Source organism: Chionomys nivalis, chromosome 9, assembly GCF_950005125.1.
Source record: "Chionomys nivalis chromosome 9, mChiNiv1.1, whole genome shotgun sequence".
Lineage (NCBI taxonomy): Eukaryota > Metazoa > Chordata > Mammalia > Rodentia > Cricetidae > Chionomys > Chionomys nivalis.
The window spans coordinates 19,871,106-19,899,037 of NC_080094.1; the positions used below are offsets into that span (position 1 = coordinate 19,871,106).

Here is a 27,932-nt window from a genome sequence, read left to right on the forward strand (position 1 = left end):
CCAATCAGAAAGACATGAATGAGTCCCAGAAGGAGGGGACGGAAGGATGAATGAGGCCCTCCTGGGCTGGGCTGGCCCTGTGTTTGGTGGCCCTGGGACCTCGGCCTCTATGTGACAAAGGCAAGATGTCTGCAGGTGTGTGCACCCTTCTTTAGGAGGACCACTCACCTGCTTTGCTTCCGGTAAACACTTCTCTCCATCTTTGCCGTCAGCAGCCAGGCTGAAGTCTGAATTCCAGAGACCCCCTCCTTCCAGTCACTCTGTTCCCCTTTTGCCTCCCCATAGCTCTCCGATGTCACGAAAATACCATTTGAAAAACTAAACTGATCTTGCACCCGGGCCCCACCACCGGCTTCAACCTTTTGACGTGTTCTTGTTTATCATTCTGATCTCAGACCAAAGGTCCCCAGCCCACAGAGGCCTTGGGGGCCACTTAATCTGTATATACATCTAACAGCCGATGTTACAACATTAGATGTCTCAAGGAAGGAAATGTCCCAAAGCCCCCAGTAAGATCCAACACTAGTCCTGGACAGCCTGGGACTGATGACTCCCACGCTAGGGACTGGAGACCTTAGCTCGGCCCTCCTGCTTTTTGGGTCATGTGTTCAACAGCGCCACCACGTGGTAGTGAGAAACAGCAGTCTCAGCGCTGGCCACAGGAAGTCAACAGGCTGTACCAGAGTGCCAGCCAAACAGCGACACCAGGTGGTAATGACAGGAACAATAGCCCAGTAGACAAGCCCCCTCTCAAAACTGTTCATCCCTTCATTTAAGAAAGCCCAAAGGATACTGGCGGGACTTTGTGCTAACGCAGGTGTAAGGGATGCAAGAATACACGTGCAGGCCATGCTGGCGACAGCCAGTGAGCCCATCAATGAACGGACAAGAAGCCACACCAACACACAGGATGTGCAGGAAAAAGACAGGTGCTTTTGCAAAGTCCAAAGTAATGTCACAGTTCCAGCAGAAAGGCCGGTGCTGGAGGGGCCGCACTGAAAGAGGCGTGGAGCCCTGGCATACAAACCTCCCTCTTCTCCTGTGCCCAACTTCCTCTGGCTCAGGTGATTTCTAGAGCTGAGCTCGGGGAAGAGAGCAAGGGACTGGGGGACAGGGCCAAAGACTAAAGGATTCCTGGAGCAGGATGTCTTGTGAGTGCAGTGGCCACCTTGGGAGCAGATGCAGGGCTCCCAGGCCCAGGGCCTGTGGTGATCTCTCAGGTCCGGTGGACATCTGCTCCAAGCACCAGGAAATTCTAGGGAGAGACAGACACCGTTAGCTGAACTGCACCCTGGATGCTGGGTTGGGATTTTAAGAAGGGTGGCCTGGATGGGAAGCTCTGTCTCAAGACACAAGATAGAGAGTGATGGATGTCACTTGCCACCTCTGACCTCCACATACATGTGCACGCACATACATGCTCACATGCGCACACACGTGCATCCATACACATTCAAACGCAGCCATACACACATACACACATTTAAGCATACACATACATACGTTTAAGAAAAGCAGACTTGGGGGCCTGGCTAAGATGGGGGCGGGGGTGAGGCCAGTCTGCTTGAGAAAGGCAGGAGGTAGTGAGACCCTATGGGCCTGTGTGACTGCAGTGACAGCGGAGACCCCACCAGCAGCTTCCCTTGTAGGTGTTCTCTCGGCCACCTTGGGGGCCTCTGTGTGTCACCCCTGCCTTGCAGCAGCTCAAAAGACCTGGTTCCAATCAAGACTGAAAAATTACTCTCTGCCCCAAGTCTCCTTCCCTCTGTTTCTAAGTGAAGCAATTAAATTTTGCCAGGGGCTTTTTTTTTTTCCTTTTTTCACGATGACCTTGATAAAATTCAGGAACAGAGATGCTGGGGGGGGGGGCAGATTCCTCTGCTCTGTTGCCTGTTTTCTGGTCTTATCTTCAGCTGCTCCTTGGTCTAAAGAACCAGGATTGACTGCCACCAGGCATTAGAGAGAGGAACTTGGTGACATAGGACTTTCTAATAGGGGCCATGTGTCAGAAAAGCAAGCTGTTAACAGATGCAGGAACTCGGGGCCAGGTGAGGGCTTCCCTGTGGGGTTATGGGTTTATTGGGATGTTTAGGGATGAAGGGGTACAGACACTGGAAGGGAGGTGGTCGACATGTGGAGCACAGAGGAAAGCTGGGTGCTGCAGGGGTGGATGCTGAGCGTGACCACAAATGCCGGTGACCTGGGGAGAAGATGCCTGGGGAGGAAGGCCTGGATTGCTGGTATGCAAGGAGCAGACAGAATGAGAAGGAGAGACTGAAACAGTTGAGGGGAAGTTCTCAGGAGCCTTGGAGGCCTGGAAACTCAGAGGAAGGTGTGCGAACATCAGGGTGTCACACTCCTGCGGGACAGACGTGGACAGAACTCTTTATGTAAACGTACCAAGGTGATGCTGGTGCATCAGTGTTATACACCATGCTCTAGGTGATAGTTTCCTGTGGAAGACTACACTTCCCAGCTTCCCTTGTGGACTACAGAAGTCATTTCCACCCCTACAAGAGGCTGCATCCCATGGCAGGGCAGTGGTAGCACACACCTTTAATTCTAGCACTCAGGAAGCAGAAGCAGGTGGATCTTTGGGAGTTTTGAGGCCAACCTGGTCTACAGAGTGAGTACCAGGAGAGCCAAGACTATTTCATGGAGAAACCCTGTCTCCAAAAACAACAACAAAAACAACAACAAAGTCACATTTCATCTTCTGCAGGGGTGCAGGGATTTTGGTCAACCACACATGTGGGTAACAAAGACACCCCTTATCTATGTATGAACATGATCCCTCCTCAGGTGAGATCAAGCCTCTCTTTATTCCACCCTCTTACTCTCTCTCCAGTTGCTTTTTGGTTTTTTTGTTTTGTTTTGTTTTCCGAGACAGGGTTTCTCTACAGCTTTGGAGCCTGTCCTGGTAGGAACCTAGCTCTTGTAGACTAGGCTGGTCTTGAACTCACAGGATCTGCCTGCCTCTGCCTCCCGAGTGCTGGGACTAAAGGCGTGCGCCACCACCGCCCGGCATCTCCAGTTGCTTTTTAAAATAATCTGATATTAGGCACTTAAACACGCCCACCTAAAAAGAATTGTGTGTCTACTTGGTGAGTCCACGTTTACAGGAACAAGCAACGGCCCAGGTTTCCTAAGTGCCAACTCTCTCTGTGTCCTAAGGATGTTGGGAAGCTAGGAAGGGCTTGGTGCAGGGTGTGGCACACAGGAGGCTTGGCAGCAGTGGGTGGCTATTCTCACTGGTCACTTGGTGACCGGAGACCTTGGGGACTTACCTGGTAGGACTGAAACACGGGATTGTTGAGCTGGACCCCAGCGGGCAAAGGCAGAGGGAAACCTTTACGCAGCCTCTCTATGGTGTGAGACAAGAGGGGCACATGAAGCAGGGGCCAGCACAGGTTTGCATGCCGGGAAGGAAGGCTGCCCTGGTGTCTGTGCCCTGCCCCCTTCTACTCCACTGACCCCCAAGCCCACATGCAGGACAAGTGGGCCTCTCCCCAGTGACTTCTCTTCTGATGGTACACACCATTCCTCTGTGCCACACCTGAGTGGAACTGGGGGCTCTACAGGCAGAGCATGGACCTGGGATTGGGGGTATCTGTACATGGAACCCCTCTGTGTTTCAGACGAAGATGCAAATGGGCAGTATCTGGGGGAACAACACCTGCACCCCATAAACTGAGGTGGAACTGAGGCATACAAGCACAGGGAATAGTTTTGTAACCTGGAGTGGCCTGGGTCATCCCCAAGAAATTTGTCCTAGACCTATCTTGCCCATGAAGGTGAACTTGGTTAGGTCAGTCTCGGGGCTGCTGGTGTGAACCCCAGCTTGGGATAGATGTTAGTTTTACACCACCCTGAAAAAGTCACTCAACAACCCCCCCCCCCCGCCACCTCACAGGCAGGAAAGATGTAAGGGATGTGAGTAGGGAGGAGCCCAAGGCATGCTGGTTCCTTTTGTCCTCTGAACCTTTGGGTCATATCATTTAAGGTCACTTGAGGGGCCCATCCTCTGGCCTCTAAGCTAGGCCAGGAACCAGGACCTGCAGGCAGGTAACCCCACCACTGGTTTCTTCAGAGTTCCTTACCATTGATCTTGGGCAGCACTATCGTGGGCATGAGGTAGTTTACGACAGCCTGCAGCAGCTCCACCTTCAGATGGGAGGGGTAGGGGGCTATGTCATCAGGGCAACCACCCTTCCTTCACACCTCATCTCCCTGCCACCCGGCTCTCCACAGCCTCCCAACCTGGAGAAGCACCCAGAGTGGGCACAGGACAGACAAAATATGAGGAAACCAGGCAGCCAGTAAGGCCATAAGGACACAGAAGATTGGGAGACTATGAAAACTACAGCGGTCAATAAAAGTCTTGCAAATGAGCAAGACATGGGACATGCTTGTGATTCAGAGGCTGGGCAGGAACATCGTGAGTTTGAGATCAACACAAGACTCCTGAGACCCTGAGCCCTGGCTTAAAACAAATAAACAAGCCAGGCATGGTGGCACATGCCTTTAATCCCAGCACTCAGAAGCCACAGGCTGGTGGAAGGTGGATCTCTATGAGCCTGGTCTACATGGTGAGATCCCGGCCAAGGTTACAATGGTAAAACCCTGCCTCAAAAGACACAAAGCAAAGAAGGAGGAGAAAGGGAGGGAGGGAGACAGGGAGGAAGGGAGAGAGGGAGGGAGGGAAGGAGGGAGGGAGGGAGGGAGGGAGGGAAGAAGGAAAAGAGGAAGGAAGGAAGGAAGGAAGGAAGGAAGGAAGGAAGGAAGGAAGGAAGGAAGGAAGGAAGGAAGGAAGGAAGGAAGGAAGGAAGGCCTTTATTTCAAATGTGTGTTTTTAGGCAGTAACAGAGCTCATACATCCTTCCTGTTGGGGGCTGGGGAGCAGGCAATAACATGGAGTAAAAGCAAAACCTGAGAAGCAAGAGTCTTCCACAGGACAATTTAACACAAACAATAAACTAGCAAAACTACCAAGAGCAACAGCAGGGCACTCACTTGGGGATGTGGCACAACTTTGATACCAAGCAATAGTAGGGAACCATTAAACAGGATATTGTAGGAATGTAACCATCAGCAATGGGCCAAAGTGTGAGGCAGGAAAAGGAGGTTTTGGGGACCAGGGAATTCTGAATTTTAATTAAAGAGGCCTCCTGAAAAGCCAGGAAGGCTGTATTCCGAATCAGGAGCCGAATGGTAGAAACACAAATGAGTTTCACCGCTTGAGTTTGCAGAAGCGCAGGTTCCCGGTGCTCAGGGCTGCATATGTGTTGTTTTGATGACAATAAAAATAAACAAAAAACAAATGATAACCTGGACCCATCAAGATGCCTGCCTGGAGCAGTGACACTTACAGCTCGTAAACGTGTATGCTTTTATTTCTGGAGAAGCCGTTATTGCTCCCCAGGCTGTGCTCCCGTGGGCATCTCAGTTCGGTACCCCCCTAGCTCTACATCTGGGAAAGCCCATTTTCATTTTCTGCGGGAGCAGAAGTTAGTTACCAGCCGGAGGCAGCCTGGGCAGGGGAAGCCAGAGGAGCCCCAGGAGGGGCAGCCTGGCCTTCTGTTTGCTATTATCCCAGATGGATTCTCAGCAGACTTGGAGGTGGCAGGCTGGGACCATGTGATTCTGGAGCTGGTGGCTCCAAGGCCCTCAGTGGGGAAAGGGGTTGTTCTGCAAAGCAGCGGGAAGCAGGGTCTGTCAGTGCTCAGGAGTCTCAGCCTTCAGGGGTGTGCACTGTGTGGAGGTGCCACACGGATGGGTCTGTCTATATGGAGGGAGGGCAGCGCTCGGGCAGCCAAATGGCCAGACCTCTTCTGGCTCACTTAGTCACTTAGCCACAACCCGGATGCCACCATGATGCCTTCCCACAAACATCTCCCGTCAGTTCCACCTAAGCCTCTCCTCCAAACCCCTCCTTCCTCTGTTCCTGGCTTTATACTCTGTGGTCACACTCTCGTGTCCTGTGGCTGTTCCCTTCGTCTGACCACAAGACCCTAAGAGTGGCACAGACCACAGCTCCTTGTTCTCTGTAAGGACAGGCTCCCCGAGGCTGCTTACTGCCCTTGAACTCTATCTTCTCGCCTCCATCTTAGCTAGAAGGCCCGGGACGACCCAGCCCTAGCCTGCATCATCGGCCACATCTCTTACATCCTCTCCTCATGGGTCACCAGCCACCCTAGTTCCTTACATTCCACACACGTGCCAAGATGGTCCTGCCACAGGGCCTTATGCCCCTGTTATTCCCACTGCTGCTGGCTCATTCTCACGGCCAAATATCACCTCCTCAGGGTGGCCTTCTCTGATCTCACTTGCCTGCCTCTTTCTTTGAGACACAGTCCTTCTGTGTAGTCCTGGCTGGTCTAGAATTTACTGTGTAGACTAGGCTGATCTTGAACTCACAGAGATCTGCCTGCCTCTGCTTCTCAAGGGCTGGAATTAACACACTCAGCTTGATCTCATCGTCTAATACCTAGGAATGGGGTCTTAGTAAAGTAATTAATTTGTCCCATCAATAAACACACCGAATAGCTCTTTGTGTGTGTTTTGTTTCAGTGGAATCCCAGCACACAAGTCCAGGTGAGGAAGGAATGAGTTCTGAGAAGGCAAGCGACTGGCCTGAGGCCACAGGGTTTATAAGAGGCAGAGACTGGCTCAGGTGGCCCGCCCACAGAACAAGCTATGTACAGGTGAGCCGGGAGCTCCCTCGGCAGGGCTCGGACTCACCTTAAAGGAGCCGAAGTCAGACTGCTTCAGTTCTAGCGTCAGCCTGCAGGGAGGGGAGACGAGGTCATCTGGTGGCCTGAGTGGCTGGGAACCCACCCATGAATACCACCCAGGCTTCTGACCCAGTGTGCTTTCTCGGCATGCCCCAGGCTCTCCCTTGGGGAGAGTCACATCACATGTCCCTAGAATGGTTAGTGTTGCTGACCAAACCCTAAGCTCTGAGCACAGCCCGCCTCTCTGCTCAGTGCTGGGAGTGGGGGAATGTGCTGCCCAGTGGGCGCTGGTCGCAAGGCTTCTAGAATAGCAAGCGAGTGTCTCTCTCCTGCCACATGGGATGTTGCCCATGGGGACAACCTGCTAGGAATGAAGCCAGCCCAGGGGACAGCAAAGCCGAGAGACAGAATGAAATCACTTGGGCACCAGGCTCTACTCAGCCTGAAAGCCTCAGGCTTCTCAGTTAGATGAACCCACACCCTACTCACTAAAGCCAGGCCATTTGGGTAAACAGGGACATGTGGTCACTTATGTCTGAGCCTGGGGAGTCGCTTGTCTCTGAGCATCAGTTTGGTTTCTTGTTTCCTTTGGCAGTGCTGGGGAGAAAACCCAGGGCCACATATGTTCCAGGCAAGCGCCCTACCACTGAGTCATACTCTCAGCCCTTTCCAGTTTTGCTTTGGGACGATGTCTTACTAGGTTGCCCAGGCAGGTCCCAGTTCTCTTGAGTATTCCAGTCATCACCTGTGACTTGGGGCAAATGGATACGGAGCCCACTGCACACCATCTGAGGCCTGGTCAGGTGGACCAAGGCCAGGACTGGGTGTTGAGTGTGTGGAAGGCCACTGCTCTCTTGCGGGCCCAGGAATGGATGAACACTCCCCTCCTCCTCCCCCCCCCACTGCTCTCTTGCGGGCCCAGGAATGGATGAACACCCACCTCCTCCTGCCCCCCAGGCTTACTTTTCTAGTTTCATCTCTCCAACAAGCCTGTCTGCTTCAGCGTCCACTTCCAAAGAGGCAGTTGTGTTCTGTAAAGCAAGTGATCCAGATAAACGGCCTGACCCCTGGCAGGGGAGGGCCAGCAGAGTGACCATGCCTCTGGGTCACACCCACAGAGCCCAGGAAGCAGGGAGAAAGGCTTTGGCCTGGGGTTCTGTCAGCCTGGGAAGAAGCAAGGGCTGAAAGTCCCGCTGGCCTGTCATCACAATACCCACCCACTGCTTCCCTCAAAAGCTACTAAGGAAGAGATGCCCTACCTCAGCTCCCTGGCCTACCTATGGCCTCAGGGAACTGAATCAGAACCCATTTCATCTGCCGAGTGAGCTACAGCTTGAAACTGGGCAGACTGGCCACACATCTCTAGCGTCCCCTGCTGGGAACATCCCTGTAGATGCTCCACAGGCCTCTAGTGTCCCCTACTAGAGGAGATGCTGGACACATGCAGGGGCCACCAACAGGGTGACCCAACCAATGGATACAAATCAGCAGTGGAATGAAAATTTGAGCAAATTAAGAGTTAAGCAAATTCACAAATGAAGGAGTACTCCAAGATATGCATGGATGAATAAGTGAAGACGGACCCGCTGAACAAAGGGTTAAGCAAATGAATCCGTGAGTAATTGAATAAGCGATGGGCATAGGGGCCAGAAAAGGGACAGCATATTTCACGTAAGAATGAGTAACTGACTTAATTAAAAACTGGACAAATAGGTGGACGGGTGAATGAGAAACCTCACACACGCATATCTGAATCACCGAAGACAGGCAGCTGGGAACTGTTTTGGGCAGTGGAGGAATGAATTTCTGAATGAATCAAAGGACAAGGGAGGGACATCCACACATAAACAAGCAAGTGCACCGGGGACGCTGGTGAGACGGGTCTGTGGGAGGTGCAGGTGAGACAGTGTCCCCAGGCTCAGGCTTGGATCTGGGTCCCCACCCAGCTTACCATGTGAACCAGGAAAAGAGGAACCAGGGAGGAGTTGGGGAGCACAGCAAAGGCCTGGGTCTCCAGGGCAGGGTCGAGTAAGAGGCCTGAGGGCTGGATGCTCAGGTGTGGAGGCGAGGAAACGGAGATCAGCAGCTGCACCTCTGTGCTGGGGAACTTCAAGGCCACCTGCGGTCCGGTACAAGTGACAAAAGAGGTCCCTTTTATTTGAGACCCATGCAAGCCATGCATCCTCCCCCTAGGCCATCCAGGTGAGGTAAGAGCAATGGCCACAAGGCCAGTGTTCAAGACAAACCTCCTGGGCACTTCTACCCGCCACACCTCCTCAGCCGCCACCTCCTTGTCAAAATCCCTAGACACTATTGGAAATGACTGCTTGTGCTCCTGTTCTGCAGCTCCCATTAGAGCTTAGAGATGGCTGTCTACAGAAGCCAGGCGGAATGAGCTCTGAGCTGAGGGCTCTTCTCAGAGGAAGGGACATCAGCGCATCCCTCTCTCTCTCTGTGGACTAGTGGCTGGCATACTGTCCTCCCAGAACCCCAACCTTGGTCTTCCAGTCCACAGAACTCATGAGAAATAAATTTCTGGCTTAAGCCATTCAGCCTACAGAAGGAAGCTGCCTGTCCACCTCGTCTACCCATTGCTGTCACCACCACAGGGCATATGCGTGGTTTGTTCATGTGCACCTGAATGGAAAGTTCTGTCTTCACAGACTGAGAGAGGAACATGAAGGAATCAAAGAGAGGAGAGGAGGGCAGGGAGGGAGGGAAGTTCAGGGATGGGGGGAGGCAGAAAAGACAGGTGGGGGGACGGTGGGTAGGCAGTCTGTTCTGTTGGTCCCCAGTTCGGCAGAGATTTGATGGGTGGGTGAGCGTCCCTGGCACTCTAGAGCGAGTGAGCAAGGAGACAAGGCTTTCCTACCTCGGGCAGGAAGGTCCCAAGGAACTCAGTGTTCAGTCGGAATTTGGAATCCTTTGGCAACTGCGGGTGAGGAGGGGCAAGGACATTGGGTGACGGTTAAAGCAGAGAGGAATAGGTGCATGCCAGGCCGGGGGTGAGACACTGCATATCAGCGCACACTGGCGCCCCTGTGCCAATATCACCAGGCTCTACAACTTGGTTAGTTATTGGCAAGGAAGGGTGGGCGTGGTCAGTGACTGCTGCTGTCGCACCAATCACAGGATGGCCCACTTCATCCCGCTTGCCTCCGTGCTACCCCTCCAATCCCGCGAGGCCCCCACCCCTGCCACCTTTGACTCCTGAGGTACACCAGCCATGGGGCCCAGTCTTGCTGTGAGTAAGCAGCCTGGCTGTCCCCCATGGGTGATCTGTGTTTGCTTCCATAGTGAGTTGTGGCCATTCTGCATGTCTTCCTATACAGAGAGGAGAACCTGAGGGTTTTGAGGAGTGCTGTAAAAGAGGCCCAGCATGTAAGTGGCCTGGCTGGGATGACTGTACCTCCCAGGCTGTAGAGAGGGGGGTTACTTCATCATGTACAGATGGGGAAACTGAGGTCCAGAGTGAGTCCAGCCATGAACACGTGGTAAGAGTCAATGATGCTAAGTCAGCGGTGGGAATAGCATATTGTGGGGTGTGGCTGCAATGCACTGAGCTCTGGGCTCCCAGCCTCTCGCACTGTTCTTTCAGTTAAAACTCACAATGGCCTCCGGGGAGGACACTAGTGTGGGTGACTTACAGTTGAGTCTGAGGTACAGGGATATGTTAGTGACCTAGAGTCCCTCGGTTAAGACACTTGACCCCGGGGCTCTATCCCTGGGAACAAAGCCTCCCACCTAGGTCTGCTGGACATGGAGTCTATGCTCTTCCGTGCTAGTCAGCCACACTCACCATCCAGTCCCTCAGGGTCATTTGCAAGGTTCCAGACTCTTGATATGCGAACCCGGCAGTGTTAAAGAAGTAGTCGGAGATGCCCAGTTGTACCATGTAGCTCTTGTTGGGGGAGAAGCTCATTGCTGGTGGGGTAATAGGGAGTGGGTCGTGGTGTCTCCTCCAGAAAAACTCCCCCTGGGTGAAAAGCACAGAGCAGGGCTGGGTGCCCTAGGGTTGCAGGTGAGCAGCTCGAGTCCGGTACAAGATGGGAGGGAACCAGCTGGGCACAACCGGGAACTGCTGGCGGCAGGTGGGGCAGGGGGGAGGGGGAGCACGAGCCGGTCACACAGCCCAACACCTCCACCCACTGCACCATTCTCCTCCCTCTTGCCAGTCAGCTCAGCAGCCATCAAAAGAACAGTGGCCTCCAGGCTGTGTCCTCTGTCCCTTTAACAGACTCAGGAAGGCTGAAGTGTATATTTTTGGTAAGCGTCACATGCTCCTGAGAGGACACCTGTCCCTGTGTCTCTAAGAAGTGATCTGACAACGTGCGATGAGAACAGATTGCTTATTAGGAAGAAAAACAATGTCTAGCTCAGGAAAGCCACTTGTAGACACATGGTAGAATACCACTTACGTAAAATTTAAGGAGCACAGAAAGTCTAAATGTGTACAAAAGGACAAACGTCATTTCAGTGCGGTGCCTGGTGTGGGCAGGAGGGCAGTGGGGAACATTCCCTGAAACCTTGGCGTCATACACGCAGGTGACCCTGTGCCACTGAGTTACAGCCCAGCCACGTTCTCTGAACCTTTGAATCATGCGGTCATTTAAAGTTAATGTCCACATTGCCCACACAGTGGAAGACCATATAGTTCCTTTCTTTTCCTTTTGCCTTCCTCCCTTCCTTCTTTCTTTCTGAGACAGGGTCTCTTTGTAGCCCTGACTGACCTGAAACTTGCTATGTAGACCAGACCGAACTCACAAAGATCCTCCTGCTTCTGCCATTTGAGTGCTGGGATTAAAGGCCTGTATCACCACACCCAGCTGACCAGGCAGTTTTTAAAGATAGTGGACACTAGCTCCAATATGCATCCTTAGGAGAGAAATACGAGCAGGACAGCACCATCCCCCATGCAAAACAGGTCACCAGCAGATGGAGGTGGGTCTTGCATTTATCTGTTGCTTTCATTGATTAATTAATAAAGAAAACTGCTTGGCCCTGATAGGACAGAAAATTAGATAGGCGGAGTAAACAGAATAGAATGCTGGGAGAAAGAAGCTGAGTCAGAGAGTCGCCATGATTCTCCCACTCCAGACAGACGCAGGTTAAGATCTTCCCTGGTAAGCCAGCTCATGGTGCTACATAGAATATTAGAAATGGGTTAGATCAATATGTAAGAGCTAGTCAATAAGAGGCTGGAACTAATGGGCCAGGCAATGATTAAAAGAATACAGTTTCCGTGTAATTATTTCGGGGCATAAGCTAGCCATGCGGGGCGGCTGGGTGCCGGGGAGGCAGCCCGCCACTCATATTACAACAGAGTGGCACCCAACGTGCTAATGAACTCCACGTAAAACCTGAGAGGGCTTAAAAAGGAGAGAGAGAGAATTCAAGACAGTTTTTTGCTGTTTGTGGGTTGCGTGCCGCAGAGAAATTGTCCTGACTCAGCAGCAGGAAAAACTGGCTGTTTTAAAATGCCGGCTTTCTGGGCTGTGCCGCCATTGCGATCTCTGTCTGGCTCCTGTGGGAAACAGAGCTTTTGAATGGAGCATTTGGAGTAAAGTGCTATGGCTTGCTTGATGGCAATGTGGACTGCTGTGTGCCTGGAACTGTGTGTGGCTCAGGGGCACCAAATGGCTCTGAGGCAGGAGGGCTCAGCTCTGCCATGCTGAACTGTGCTGGTCTCAGGCAGGAACTACCATAATTACCGTAATAACAGCGCAGTTAAGGTTTGGACTGAGCAGGACACAGGTTACCACCATATTATCTGTACATGGTGCAACTTAAGTTTTTAAGAAGTGCTTAACATTTTAAGAAATGCTCCTGGATAGTAAAAAAATTACAGATTCACAATAGAACTGATTCAGACACTGTTGGATGAATGTACGTAGGCTTGAGAGAGAAAAAAATATATATAAAGTTAATGTCTTAAAAAAAAGGGTAAAGTCTTTAAAGAGACAGAGTACAGATAGTTATAGATTAAAAGAAAGAAAAATAAGCCACGTAAAAATGGAAAATTCACAGAGAGTCTGGATTCTTTGTATTATTGTGTTTTCTTTAAAATTTTTGACTGTAAAGAAGCTAAGTGCAGAGAGACATTTCATTATATGGGCTGCCAAGCTAAACCAGAATGGATATAAGGGTATTATGATTTCAGAATATGGGTCTAAGGATATGATGCCTTGGAGAGGGTCTTCTTTTGTTTTCACAGAGGATGAGACTCTGTGGATTGTGTCTATCCCAATATGGTATGATAGACCACGCCCTCCTGAAAGGTTGCTGTGAACACCTTCAGAAAATTACTTCACTCAACTGCCGACTGAGATGACCCTGACACACAGGTTACACCATGAAAGATCTGAATACAGCACCCCCATTCAGCAGGAACCAGTTTGGAGAGAAAAAAACTGTGCCCATATTCCCAAATATTGTTTATGAATATTCTTTTACATTTAAAGGGTGATATGATATAGATATGAATAATTTGCATTGGTATAGTTTTTTTTTTTTTTCGAGACAGGGTTTCTCTGTGGTTTTGGAGCCTGTCCTGGAACTAGCTCTTGTAGACCAGGCTGGTCTCGAACTCACAGTGGTATAGATTTTAAGGTCAATTTTGTTATATGTATATGTATTTCTGATCTTGATTAAGGTATTGTGATTGTGTAGTTCATTTAAAAATGTAATGTAAAATAGGAAATATAAGTTGTTAATGGATAATCATCAATAATAGTCAAGTTTGTAGTCATGTTAGTTAGATTTTCTAGATATATAGAGATATATTTCAATTAGATAGGCATTCTTCATATCTTTCAAAGACTACAGAACATGGCATTTAAAATATTTTAATAACTTAGGGCTTTTCATGACAATGAGACACGTCTGCTCCTGGCAGCACCAATCTACTTCAAGAGGAAGATGGGCATTGAAGAGGCTCCTTATGGAGTTTGATAGCCATTTGGGCAAGAAACTGCACTTGCCTGGACTGTTGCATAAACTGGACACAGAGAACCCTCAGAGAGAGGACTGCTGAACTTGCCAAAAGGTGAGATGGTCTTTCGGGGTTCCTGACTCATGAAAGAGTCTGCGAGACATTCTGCAGGACACAGCAGAAAGTGACTGAATTGTCTTTGGAATTTCCTGCTTCATGAAAATGTCTGCTGGATACTATGGGCCTGAAGGCTGAAGATGGATGCCCCAATGGTACAGAGGAACTTTGGGTGACTGTCCAGGCAGCAAGATGTCTCTGTCATTTCTAGAGTTTTCTTATTTCTTGTTTACTCAGGTAATATTATATCCTTCTGGAGTCTTTGATGGAGTTGAAGAATAAATAGATAGTTATAGTTTTCCTTACTTATGATAAAAGATAAAGTAGATATAAATATTGTAACTGTAATTCTTGCTTGATAACTGTTTTGTTATATGTAATTTTACTATGTTAAAGTTAAAGTCTTTCTTTTTTGTTTAAACAGAAAAAGGGGAAATGATGGAGGTGGGTCTTGCATTTATCTGTTGCTTTCATTGATTAATTAATAAAGAAAACTGCTTGGCCCTGATAGGACAGAAAATTAGATAGGCGGAGTAAACAGAATAGAATGCTGGGAGAAAGAAGCTGAGTCAGAGAGTCGCCATGATTCTCCCACTCCAGACAGACACAGGTTAAGATCTTCCCTGGTAAGCCAGCTCATGGTGCTACATAGAATATTAGAAATGGGTTAGATCAATATGTAAGAGCTAGCCAATAAGAGGCTGGAACTAATGGGCTGGGCAGTGATTAAAAGAATACAGTTTCCGTGTAATTATTTCGGGGCATAAGCTAGCCATGCGGGCGGCTGGGTGCCGGGGACGCAGCCCGCCACTCATATTACAACAACCAGCCAAGAGCAGGTGAATGCGTTTGCATATGTGTATATGTACATACATGTGCAAGTGTGTACGTATACACATGTGTATGTATGTGTACATGTATGCCATAAGTATGTGCATGTGTGTCACTATGTGTATGTGTGTGCATACGTGTGCACATATGTATGTACCCAGATGTGTGCTTGTGTGTGGAGTGTGTGTGTGTGCATGCATGTGTGTCCATGTGTATGTGTAGGTGTGTGCACTGCTTGTGTATATGTGGGTATTTTGAGCATTCAGTCTTGTCTGGCCCCTCTAGAGAGTAGTCTTGAGTGGACAGAGAGCTTTCAGGATGATCCCTGAGGATGCAGCTGCCTGCTCTTTCTTCCTAGATCACCACACAGCTTTGCCTGCTTCAAGTTCTTTGTTTTTCTATCCCCCATCTGCCCAGTTAACCTCTCCCCAGGTCCCAGCCTATAAATGCCCCCAAGTTTGTACTTGGGGATAATTAGAGACCCAGGCTCCCTACTCACACTTGCCCATCATATGAATAATTCTTGTCATTTTAGTAACCACCATGCCACACACTGGACAAAATGGCCTGGTTTGGTACCAACTGTAGCTCTGGTTAGCTGCATGGGACATCTGAGAAAAGTCCAGCTGTCCCAGGTGGGGCACTGCTGTCCAGGATGGGACCATATTCTGGCTGTTCACTGAAGGACAGAGCCATCAGTGGGAGGCCACAGGAGACATTTTTGTGGGTGTCTTAGGAGCTGTCCACATTGTACTCTTCTGGCTCAGTGATGAATAGCGGTGCTTACAAGAGGATCATGAAGTGTGTGTGTGTGTGTGTGTGTGTGTGTGTGTGTGTCTGTGTTTGTATCTGTGCTGTGTGGATCTGTTTCTATGCCTCTGTATGCTCTGTTTCTGTCTCTCCTTGTGACTGTTCCCCCTCTTGCTCTCTCTGTGTATGTTGTATTACTGCAGAGAAGTCTTGGAGGCCCTAAATCAGTCTTGAGTGTGCTTATTTCTGCATGGTGTGATTTAGGCCAGTAGTTCTCAATCATGAGTTGCGATCCCCATAGGGGACACATATCAGATATTTACATTATGATTCATAATAGTAGCAAATTTACAGCTATGAAGTAGCAATGAAATTATTTTATGGTTGGGATCACCACACATGAGGAGCTGTGTTAAAGGGTCACAGCATTAAGAGAGTTGGAAACCACTGATCTAGGCAATGTCGCTCCTTTTCTTCCCTCTGTCTTGCCAACTTACCCTCATCCAACAAATTTCCCGACACCAACCTACACCAGGCATATTCCCAGGTGCTGTACATACAGCACTGAACAAGGCAGTCCCTGTCTTCTCTTGACATACTGTGTGTGTGTGTGTGTGTGTGTGGTGGTGGGGTGTGATTAGCTCTGCTGAGATAAAGGCAGTGTTGGGGGCTATTTCAGCAAGCATCCCTAGGAAGACTTCCCTGGAAAGGCCCAGTTTGACCAAGAACGGGAAGGAAGCAGGGAGAGCAATGTGCATATCTGCCGCGGAGCACCCTGGGCAGAGGGGAGAGTGAGCACAAAGGCCCTGGGCCCGGGGCAGGCACAGTGAGTTTCTAGAATGTTGGTGGCCAGCATGACTGGAACAGGGGATGCAGGGGAGTGTGGAGTGGGGAAAAGCAAATAGGAAGAGGTCAGTTTCCAGGTTACAGGGCATGTATTTGAGCAGGTGCCCATCTCTGTGGAAACCTCACCTTTAGCTGCCCTTCCAGGAACTCAACTGTGGTTCTAAGAGTCAGCAAACTGTAGTCAATCGCGGCCATTTCGTCCACTCTGGCAACCACTAGACACAGAGAAGATGGGCTGTGAGCTGGCTCCAGTGGCAGCAGCCTGCACGGCTGCAAGGGGAACTGCATCACCTTTCCATCACCCCTGCAGGACTCCCTGAGGTTCCCAGAAAAGATGTGAAGTCTGGCGATGGAGACTGGGTTGGAGCACCCAGTATGTCAACGTCAGGCTCTGCGTTCAGTCCCCAGACTCGTGTACGCATACACACACACACACACACACACACATATACATTCACACATGCACACGTGCACATACATACACACATGCATGCACGCATTCACACAGATAGCAATGGCTCAGTGAGGGGCAACATGCTTGTAATCTCATCATATGGGAGGCAGAGGCGGGAGTTTGAGACTGAGAGTTTGAGGCTAGCTTGGGCTGCAGCATGAAATCGGGGAAGAGAGAGAGAGAGGAGGCTGTTCTTTGGTCCCGCACTATAACATGCGTTATAGGCCAGCAGTGCGCAGTCCACAAGAGGGCAGTCCTATCTGAGGTTTTTAAGACCCCAACTTCCAGTGGGTGTGATCGAGACACATCATATGAAAGTATGAAACTGCCAAGAATAAAATTTTATCTTCACACTGGGATCTGGATTCTTCTAGATGGCTCTGTCCCTCTCTGAGTCTTAGTTTCTCCAGAAGTGAAGAGAGGAGGCTGAGGCAGAAGGATGCCTGCCAGCAGGAGCTGGGACTCATTGTCATTTGTGGTATATAGAGATATTGTTCCCTTTTCAGGGCGTGGGAACTGAGGTCTAGAGAGAAGTGGGCAGTCTCTCATCTCAGGTTGTGTGTGTCATTGGCCTCAGAGAGCCAGGGTGCATGCGGGGATGCTGGGGTGCCAAAGTACAGGGGTACTGGGGTGCTGGAGTTCAGGGTGTTTGCCCTCTGCCTGGCTGGAGGAAGGAGCTGGCTTCCACTTCACTTCTGAATGCACAAGGAACTGGCCCGATGCTAGCAGTGGAGGACTGCAGCCCACCCCTCCCCTCGCCACCAGGCTCAGGCCTGCTCCATCCACTCTGCCTCCCTTCTAGCCCCCCCTCCCATCCTCTTCCATCCTCAGCCCACTCCCAGCCCTCACCTGGAAGAGTCTGGATGTAAGGCTGCAGCTTGGTGGACACCGAGATGGTCACAATTCTGCAGATCTAGGGACAACCAAAGAAATGCCAGTGAGCTTCAGATGTGGTACGTGAGAGTCCAGACACGCCATCTCCATCTTCTCTCTGTGGTGATAGCAAAATACCAGAGGCCAAGTGATTCACAGGGAACACAGGTTTAGTTAGCTCATGGCGCCTTCAAGTCCACGACGACAAGGGGGCAGAGTCTGCCAATAGGCTTCCAGATTGTAGCGAGGTAGAGAGTGGAGCTTGGCAAGACAGAGGCAGGTACTAGCTCAGGAACCCCTACCTCTACCTATCTAAAGCCACCAAGGCCATCATGGGGCTCATTTAACCCTAGTGCCACCCACAGGCTGAACCGCTAAACACCATTAACAGATTAATTTGGGGATTAAGAATCCAGCATATGAACTCTGTGGAGATAAATCCAAACCACAGCACACGCTTTCTCTTTCTTTAGTGTCTTGTTAAAAACCACGCAGCTAGCTGGGTGGTGGTGGCGCACGCCTTTAATCCCAGCACTCACTTGGGAGGCAGAGGCAGGCGGATCTCTGTGAGTTCGAGACCAGCCTGGTCTACAAGAATAGTTCCAGGACGGCCCCAAAGCCACAGGGACCCTGTCTGGAAACTCCCACTGCCCCCCCCCAAAAAAAAAAGAAAAAGGAAAAAAATCACACAGCAAATCCGGTTTCCTTTTGTCTTTGGCCACTGGATGCTTAGAAACAACTAACTGTGTAAGACTACATTGCCTGCATATCTGCACCCCACGTCTTTCCTGCACGGGAACTTCCCTAATGGGTATTTATGGGTCCTGGGCTATAGCGCTGTGTTCTCTGTTTTTCTCAGTTGTCTGACTTTTCTCCTCTTTATCTGTCTCTCATTATTGCAGATCCTTCATAGAATGAGGTGGCAAACAAACACAGGGTAGTTTGTGGTCAGTCTTCCCTTCTCCGCGTTTTGGATAGCAGGGCACCTTCTAGGCTTGGGTGTGTGTAGGCGCCCTCACCTTAGCCTTATGGCTGGAGAAGCTGTTTCTGGCTGACCTTGTTCTCTCCCTTTCTCTAGAGCCCTCTTCCCTCCGCTGCGGCATGGAATTGATCAATTGCGGCAGCCTGGATAACCAAACCTCTGCCTTTGGCAAAACTGGGGTTACCTATGATCAACCATGATCCAAAACTATTAAGTGGAAAGTTCTAGAAATAAAGAATTTTCAAGTTTTAAATTATGGGTCAGTTTGAAGAGATGATGCAACCTCCCTCCACCTCACCTAAGACACGAATGACCCCTTTGCCCTTCGTATCCAAGCTGTATACACTACCTGCAGTCAGTTACTCAGTAGCCACACAGGTCCTCAGATTGACCTCCGTGTTTGTGCTCATGCTGCCGGGAGTGACTTGATATGGACTCTAAGGTCAGGCACGCTGCAGCAGGAACCCTTACAACGGTCTCTTATCAAATCTGAGTCACGGTGTACGCTCATTTAGGATGTGTTTTATCTGTGGGCTGATACAGCCTAAGATTTGTCCCTAAAGGCAGGAAAAGGCTGGAATGGGGTGACAGCATTCTATGGGCTGGGTCCCCAGCTGGATAAAAGGAGACAATACCCCAGCATCGTCTCTGCTTTGTGACTGGATGTGCTGTGACTAGTCACCTCAGTGTCTTGCTGCCCTGTCTGCGCTTCCATGATGGACCAGGCCTGCAAACCACAAATTAACCCTCCCTACCTTTGTCAGGTTTTGAACCAGCAATTAGCAGAGTAGTTGATGCAATTGCTGGGAGACCAGGCCGAGAGGAAACAGGAATGCTGGGCATTGAAGACAAGGTCGAGTGGCTACTGCACACAGAGAGGAGCAAGGGATCGAGGGTTATGATGACAACATCCAAGACTCTGGGTCATGATGACAGGACGAATGGGCGAAGAGGGAACCGAGACAGAGTTAGGGTGAGACACCTACTCAGTCTGGGGAAAGAAATGACATTTAAGTACACTAAGTATTTGGGACCTCGTGTTGACTCTACCGGAAGAGAACCATCCCAGGTCATACTGTAGCTAAAACCAAGAAGCTAGCAGGAGACGAAGCGCTTACAAAGGCAAAATGGCCAGAGCAAAGGCATACCTGACCACTGAAGCCCTATGACAAGGAGAGCAGTGATACATTTCAGTCCTCAAACACAACTCCAACCAAGAGCTCTGCCCAAAAACAGCTATCCTGGGACAACACCAAGGGAAATAAAGATCTACAAGACCCATCTGCAAGCTAAAGCTACAACGTCCATCTGCAAGCTAAAGCAGTTCTTTCTACTACACCAGTGCTGCAGGCGATACTTAGAGGAACTGGGGGAGGGGGAGTGCATGACATAGTGGAGACACACACAGCCTGAGAGCTCGGGCAAGGATACATCTCTCACATTCTCACAGTAAACTAGAAAGCCTTCAGGAGAAAGAAGTTCGTGTGCACCCCTCAGTGACAACCCTGAATGTGCAGTTCGGTGGTAAAAATGCTTGCCACACAAGAGTGAGGGCCTGAGTTTGAATCCCCAGAACCTATGTGGAAGCTAGGCAGGTAGCACAAGCACCTGGAACCCTGGTGCTCCCTATGGAGAGATGGAAGGTGGCGACAGAAAAGTGCCCAAAAGAAGCCTGAGGGTCACTTCGCCTGATGTAGGCTGCAGAAAAGTGACCAAGAGACTTTCATGTCTCAAACAAGGTGAAAGTGAGGATGGATACCTGAGTTGTCCTCTGACCTTCACACGGACAGAATGGCACAAGTGTGTCTACACTCACACTCATGAGTGTACACATACCCAGTGTATACACAGAAACACACACACAGACACAGACACAGACACAGACACACACACACACACACACACACACATTCCGCTAATGTAAATGGCCTTAACTTGTCAAAGATGCAGACTGCAATCCCAGCACTGAGGAGGCAGAGGCAGGCTGATCTCTCTGAGTTCAAGGCCAGCCTGGTCTACAGAGTGAGTTCCAGGACAGAGAGTGCTACATAGAAAAACAACAAAGCAGAACAAAACAACCTAAGAAAAGATACAGATTGGCTGAATGGAGTAAGGAGTAAAGTGTTCACTTATTTGCTGGACCTTGGTTTGCAAGACCTCCTAGGTCTTCTCAGTGGATGTGGGAGGTAAGGAGGGATGGAAGATTTGGGAAGGAAGAAGGGAAAAGGGAAGGGGTGGAGAAGCTGCCCCTGGAGTGTGCTTCTGTCACAGGAGGCTCTGATGTCCCAATGGGAACTGGACCATCCTCTGTGGCTCCTGTGTCACTTCTCTCACTGGCCCAGACTGGGAGGGGTAGGGGATGGTGGAACTCTGGCTACTTCTCAGATACCGCCCGCTCCACTGCCCCATCGCTCACCCAACAGACCAATGGGGGGCTCCAAATCAGCCAGTCTCGTGGAGTCTCTGCGGCTCCCATGGTCTCAGTTCCCCTCTTGGCTGACTCCCCAGCCCACTCCAGCCTGCTCAGGCCCACTTGTAGCCTTGTGCCACCTGCCACCTCACTTCTTCAAGTCAGGGCTGCTGCCGAGAAGGACGCCCTGCTGGTGATGACCTTCAGGGACCCAATGCCAGAGCGCATACAGAGGGTTCTTGCAATAGTGCTAAGCTATGTCTGTCCTCAGCATGGGGGATACCTTGCCATCTGTACCCTTGCCATCACCCTGCTCCATACTCCACAGGGGTCCCTCCTAGTGGCAGCAAGAAATCACGGAGATGCAGCGTCTTCCGTCTTCCTTGGTGGTGTGTATTCTAGGGCAAGGCCCAGCAGGGGTGAGCAGGGGAGGGGAGGGCGGCTAGGGGGAGACAGCAGAGGCTGCAGTGAGGAGCTAGCGGGAGGTAAGCAGAAGCCTCTCAGCAGTTACAGGAAGGCTTGCTGAGTAGGGGGCCCTGCCCTTCCCCGCTCTGTTTGTGGGACTGTCTGTAAAGCAGCGGCTGGGCTCTGTGGATTCTGAGGGGCTGAGATGAAGGCCACGGTGCCCAGCACGATTAAGATGTCGCTCTGAGGCCTCGGCTCTGCCACCACTGATGCCCACCTACCTTTTCATTGATGCTGTTTCTCAGGGAAGTCTCGATTTTCTTGTGGAACAGCTGAATCAGCCACCTGGCGGGGACGTGTGGGGACATACAAGGGATTTTCAGGTGTGCCTGGGAACCCTGGCAACTAGCCCTGGCTCATGCAGCCTTCACTAGACAGTTCTCCCCACTGGCAGCAACCCGTTGACGGGGAGGGGGGGGACTATTTTCTTAATAGCTACAGACACCTGCCCCACCCCATACCCACCCCCCACGGCCCTCCCCCTCTGTAAACCAGCCACATTGGCTTCCTCTTGCCACCGTTTGCACACGTGGGCCCCCCTCCCCATCCCAAACACCCCATCGCCAACTTCTACCTACTCACCCTTTTCATCTGGGTTCAAATGTCATTTTCTCCTGCCCCCAGACTGGGCCAGGTCCTCTAGTTCTAAGTGTCCGGGGCACTTTGTACCTTTCTTAAGTCTAGGTTCTTACCACCCTAAGTGAGCCCTTCACTGATGTAATAACCTTGCTAAGATCCCCTGGCCCCCCAACCACCCCAGACCTGGAGTTTTAAGTGAACAGGCTGGGTTGCCTGAGGGCCTAGGGTCAGACAGCCTGCCTTGACTACTCTGTGATGATCCCTGGGCAGACTGCGTCAGAGTGTGACTATGCTGAGCTGTGCTGGCTGCACGGCAAGGCTCTGGTTGATGAAGTGAGTTGTGAGGTTTGGTTAATGCTTGCCATCTTCTGTACAGGCTTCTGGTGCAGGGTCAGCACACAGGTGATTGGAGGTCCGAAGGTGGATGCCTGCCAGTACTGAGCGGGGCCTTGAGGCAGTGTCTCTCCACACACGCACACACACCCCACCACGTCCTGCCCCGCTCACACCCAAGGCTCTGAAAAGATCTGTACAGAGGTGAGTCTACAGATATACTTTCTGAGGGAGTTTGGGGGACTGCAGCCGCAGGAGACCTACCCCAGGATGCTGCCTGAGATTTGGATATGAACCCTGTCAATGTGACTGCTGCAGGCAGAACATTCCACATAGAGGCGGCCTGGGGGCTTCCTGCCCAGCTGCAGGTCGGCGGAGATGAAGACGCCTTGGAGGCTCAGATCAAACTTGCCGCGGGCTTTGCTGATGGGGAGACAGAGAGAAGTGACCTGGAGCAAACCCTTCCCTCCTCATACCTCTCCCGTCATGGGGGACCTCAGGTTCCCTGTCAGCACTGCCCTGGGGATAGGGGTGTGTCAGAGACAAGAAGCAACTGTGCAAACCTCACAACACTGAATGTCGGGGTTCTAACCGGATATCCCAACCTGATTTTCACTTGGCATTCTGCCTCCCCCCCACGCCCTGTCCCACCAGAGCCCTTGCTGTGTGGCTTTGTGAAGGTTTCTTAACCTCTCTGAGCTTCTGTTTCTTCACTAGCAGCTAAACATGCGTGTGTACATCTCAGTTTCATCACTCAAGATTTGAGGGTGTCGTGTCATGACTTTAAGCAGTTACTGACCCAGTAATTGATTAATGAACTTAATTAATCACTTCCCCTGTAGGCACGAAGTGAATTTATATAAGACAGGGGACACAGTGTGCTTGACCAACTCTGCCTTTTGCAGTTTTTCTGTCTCTAAGACACGCCTCTCAGCTGGGCCTTGTTGATACACAAGATAGTGACAACGCATCACGGTTACTGTTTCAAGTCACCAAGACTGGGATGTTTGTTACACAGTAGCAGTAGCCGATGAACACAGGAAGAGACCAAAAGTCCTGCTTAGCTTTCCCTCCTGAGCCATGCTCGCTGACTCCTCACCTGCCTGTTCTGCCTTGCCAAGTCCTGCACTAGGGTGTGACCCGACTCAGCTATTCATGCAAGGTGGAGTGTTTTTAAGTGACCCTCCCACCCGGTGGCGACACACGTCTACGTCTCTAGACAAGGCAGAAGTGGACACACCCAACACCTTGGCTCAGAAGGCTCCAAGTGCCACCAGCCCCCCAGCAACCCTAGCGCCTGAGACTCACAGGAAGTTCTTCTTTGATTTCCATCTTCCTCTGATCTTGATGCTGGCGTCCTTGATGGACAGCTGGAGCTTGTCCGTGAGCAGCAGACGGATCCGGGGATTAGGGATGTGAAATCCGTCCACTGTCATACTGTGGAGGAAAAAGCACCCAGTCATCATCCTGGGCCAGGAGGGCTTCGTGAGGCCCTTCACCTACGCGCCACTCTAGGTGTGTCATTTAGGCTGCCTGGGTTCACGGCGGACAGGCGGTCTCCATCTCCTAGGGTGAGTGACTGTCAACAAAGATGGCCGATGCTGAGCCTTGACCATGGGCTCTGTATAGAGTGTTGAGTGTCCACCAGTTCTCACTGTTGGAAACGTGAGATATGCTGTTGTGGCACATAGTAGGTGTGCCCTGTGTCTGCCAGAGACACACAGTCGGTGTTTCAGATGTCTGCTGAATGGACCTGGCATGAAATTCTGTAGGAAACACTGGGGGTTTTCTGTCTAGCAGCCACACCCCCTTTCTTGGTACACCAGACACGCAAGTGTATTTAGGGAGCCCATCTCACCTGTTCCGTGCTAGGAACCCACCTGTCTTTCTGGGGGTTCGACTTAAGCTTAGACGGTTAGTTTTTATTTATTTATTTATTTATTTATTTATTTACTCCTCTGGCACAGTGATTGATTTAGGGGCATATACATTATTTAAACTGGCCTATCAGAGTGTACCTCAGAGCTTTGTCTGGTGTTGCAGGAGAAGGCTTCTTCCTGGACAGAGAGCTTAGGGGCTGCGCTCTTAGAACTACCTGGTGACGGTCCTATCTCTGGGGGACTGAAAGGACCTGATGCTGAGGTGGTAAGAGAGACCAATGTCCAGTGACCCGAGAGCCTGGCTCAAGCAGGCGCTGCAGCTAGACTACCCAGTCACGTGAGGCTGTGCCTCAGGCACAGGCCGTTTTCCTGTCCCTGGAATCCACATGTGTAGCACAGGTTTGGGTTTCCTGATGTCTACTGTGGAGTGGTGGAAGGTGCTGGAAAGACAACCTCCAGGCTCAGCTTGGGGCGTGGTAAACGTTGGGCTGGTGTGCATGCTGAGTTGGGAGGGTTGAAGTCCATGAGCTGAGAGAACTTGGCCAGAGGACTCGGGTCCCCGCCACCTGTGTTGGGAGGCCTAAGCCTCAGCTAGCCTCACCTGTAGAACTCATAGGAACCTTTTCCCAGATGCTTCGTCTTGAAGATTCCAGAGAAGTTGGGAACTTTGATGGTTTCTAGCTCCTTCTGCAGCTCGGTCACACCCTCCTGGCATGCTAGAGGGCAGAGCAGAGACAAGCTCAGCTTAGGAGCAGGGCTGGAGGATCCCAGCAGTTCCAGACCCCTGGGTCTGGCCTTAACGACGATAGCGACAGCAGGAAAGGCAGGGCTGAGCAGGGCTGTCTTCAGACAGCCAGGATTTGAGCCTTTGGCTCATCCACTCCTCCCGCACTGTGTGCCACTTCGATATCACTGAGGCAAAGACAGAAAGGTGGCCGTGTCTCACGGGGAGCCCTGGGATAAGTCATTCACATGCAATGGGCCATTCTTCTTTTGAATTTTTTCCAACCATTTGAACTCCAAAGACAGTCTCTAAGGGGTGTGTGGTGTACCTGTAATGCCAGCCCTGGGGATGTTGAGGCCCGAGAGCTTGTATTTAAGGTCATATAGCAAGACCTTATTTCTAAGAAACAAAGCATCTGCCTGGGGGGATGGCTCAGTAGATAAAGTGATGGCCACACAGTATAAGGACCAGATCCCAGATTCCCAGGCCCCATATAAATGCTGGATGGTGTGGTGACTTGTCTGTAATACCAGAACAAGCCGGCTGCCTAGAACAGCTGTCCCAGTGAGCTCCGGACTGAAGATTTGCCCTGAAATGTAAAATGGAGTTCACCTAAGAAAGACACCCGGTGTCAACCTCTGGCATCCACACGACCCTTGCTCACACACAACCATGTGTGCCCACACACATGCATGAACATGAAGAATCCCCTCCCCCGACAGTGCATGGTGCCGAGGGACAACACCTGAGGTTTCCGCTGGCTCCCAGATGTACCCACACCTATGTGTTCACTTAATGATCATGTATATATACACCCCCCCAAAACAAACACCCCTTCTTACTAGATCATAGCTCATACAGAAATACACAGCAAGCCACACTGAGCTTGTGGGCTATAGACTGTGAATCCTGGTCTGATATAACAGCCCCAAACATCTAGCCAAGCATCTTTCTCCACACCTTGCTCTGGGCTGTCTTCCCACCGACACCCACCTCTACAGCCTCCAGGCTTTCTACAGGACCTTCATCCTGTAGATGAAGTCCCCCGTTCTACCTCTAACTTCCTTCGGGAAGCTTCCTGACACAGATATTACTATCCTCACAGTCTTGAGTGTCTCCTTCAAAGCACCCATTTTTCTTTGTAATTAGGCATCTATTCACAATGACTCTGATTGATGTCATTCTCCTTCGCTAAATGAAAGTCCCCAGAAGTTGGCGGCAATGTCAGTTGTTATGTATTAACGCATCTCTGGTATTTACCGGGGTGCCTGGCACTTACTGTTTGTTGGGTAAATAAATGAATGCCCCAAAGGCAGAAATTCTGCCACCAGTGAGGAAGTGGCTAACAGCATCAAGGATCCAATTAACCAGGCAAACATGTCCCCTGAGGGGAGAGGAGGGAGGCAGAGAGGTGAACCCAATAAAACGCACTCACGGGGTCTTCCTGTCCACCAGGCCCTGCTTGCAGCAAGGCTGAGCAACCCGAGGAATCCTTTCACCCCTCCCATCCCCTACAAGAGGAAACAAGCTGGGGGAGGCCAGTGCTTTGTTCAAGAGCCCACAGCTGACCTGTGGTAGACAGAGGCAGGATGGGAATGCAGGCCTCTTGTTCCCTGAGCTCAGGCCCCAGGGCCAGCCTTTGGGTGTGGAGCACACCCATGAATAGGCTTGTCGCACTTTTAAAACCCCACTCCAGGGGCTGGAGAGATGGCTCAGAGGTTAAGAGCATTGTCTGCTCTTCCAAAGGTCCTGAGTTCAATTCCCAGCAACCACATGGTGGCTCACAACCATCTGTAATGGGGTCTGGTGCCCTCTTCTGGCCTGCAGGCATACACACAGACAGAATATTGTATACATAATAAATAAATAAATATTTAAAAAAAAAAAAAAAAAAAAAAACCCACTCCAGTTGCCACATGGGACACCAGCAGAAGAGAAAAGCGAGGCAGCTGTGGCAGCATGAGGAGTTCTGACTGAGCCTCTGAGTGCCCGAATCTGTCAAACATGCACACACGTTCTGGGTTTAAACACAACCCTCAAAGTTCAATGGGGGAATCTTTGCGCATCCCTGAGATTCTGAAAAGTCCTGCGTAGGCTAGAACTTGAGTTTTGGGGAAGAAAAGCTGATCCCCTGGGACCTGTGCATACTGGTTTTGTAGCCCTGTCTGGTCTGGTTTGAGCTGGGATCACCCAGAGTGCTGCAGTTCCTCTCTCTATCACCAGGGGGCAGCACTAAGAAGCTCTGTGGAGAGCCTCAGCGAGGTCCTGAACTCAAAAGCGTGTGTGCACTTCCCAGAGCCTCTGGGCAACTCCAGTGTGCTCACCTGCTGGAGTGGACCTGAGTAGTGTGTCCCACCCAGTCCTTCGGTGGAAGAAATGGGACCCGGTGGGTCAGTGAGGCGCCTGGCAGCGAAGTAGGTGAGCAGAGTTGTGACCTGCCTGAACTTGGGGGAGTAGTCTGGGGTAGCTTTCTCTGGGTCTGCCAGCGGAGTTTAAACATCTCACTGGTGAGAGCCCCTCTCCCAGTCTGCTCAGCCTCTAGCAAACGAGGCAAGGCAGACGTCAGGCTTTGGAAAGAAAGGCCTAGAAATTTGTGCCAGGCGACAGTATAGAAAGAGGGGAACCATAAAGACCTTTAGGGCCCGGGGACATTTGGAATCTTTAAGAATAGTGGTCAAGTCCCAGATCTACCACTACCCAGCCCTATGAGTTTGTGCCTTCGTTTCTTCCTACATAAAACAAGGAAGAGGAGGTCTCCTTAGCAGAGCTATGAGTTTGCCAGCCGCCAGATTTAAAGGGCTGTGCACCCTAAGTGATCAACAAGTACTCCCCCTGCGCCCCAGAATAAGGAAGGAAGGGAGAAAGGCAATTACCGAAGTCCAGACCCTTCTGGGAGATTATGGCCGAGAAGCCAGGGTTGATGGCCGCTGTCAGGGCTGTGCCCATGAGGGCCAGCAGCGCCAGGGTTGACCATTTCCGCACGTTGTCAGGGGCCCAGGCCATGTCCTCCAGGGCAGCCCAGA

The 27,932-nt window shown here is 50.9% G+C and overlaps 1 protein-coding gene across 2 annotated transcripts; it reads right to left on the bottom strand.

Moving 5' to 3' along the window:
• Window positions 1-1,200: 1,200 nt before the first annotated feature.
• On the bottom strand, window positions 1,201-27,928 carry Bpi (bactericidal permeability increasing protein). 2 transcript variants are annotated; one of them, XM_057781584.1, is made up of 15 exons: window positions 27,783-27,928; window positions 24,787-24,901; window positions 23,614-23,742; window positions 22,570-22,728; window positions 21,615-21,678; window positions 17,513-17,576; window positions 16,336-16,424; window positions 10,534-10,710; window positions 9,607-9,666; window positions 8,686-8,853; window positions 7,698-7,765; window positions 6,742-6,784; window positions 4,101-4,164; window positions 3,288-3,364; window positions 1,201-1,255 (listed from the first exon to the last, which is right to left on the bottom strand). In XM_057781584.1, the coding sequence occupies exons 1-15, from the start codon at window positions 27,910-27,912 to the stop codon at window positions 1,217-1,219; spliced, it is 1,446 nt and encodes a 481-aa protein (XP_057637567.1). In that variant the 5' UTR covers window positions 27,913-27,928; the 3' UTR covers window positions 1,201-1,216. The 2 variants fall into 2 exon arrangements, with proteins under 2 accessions (XP_057637567.1, XP_057637568.1); XM_057781585.1 differs by having other exon boundaries at window positions 8,677-8,853.
• Between the last annotated feature and the right edge of the window lie 4 nt (window positions 27,929-27,932).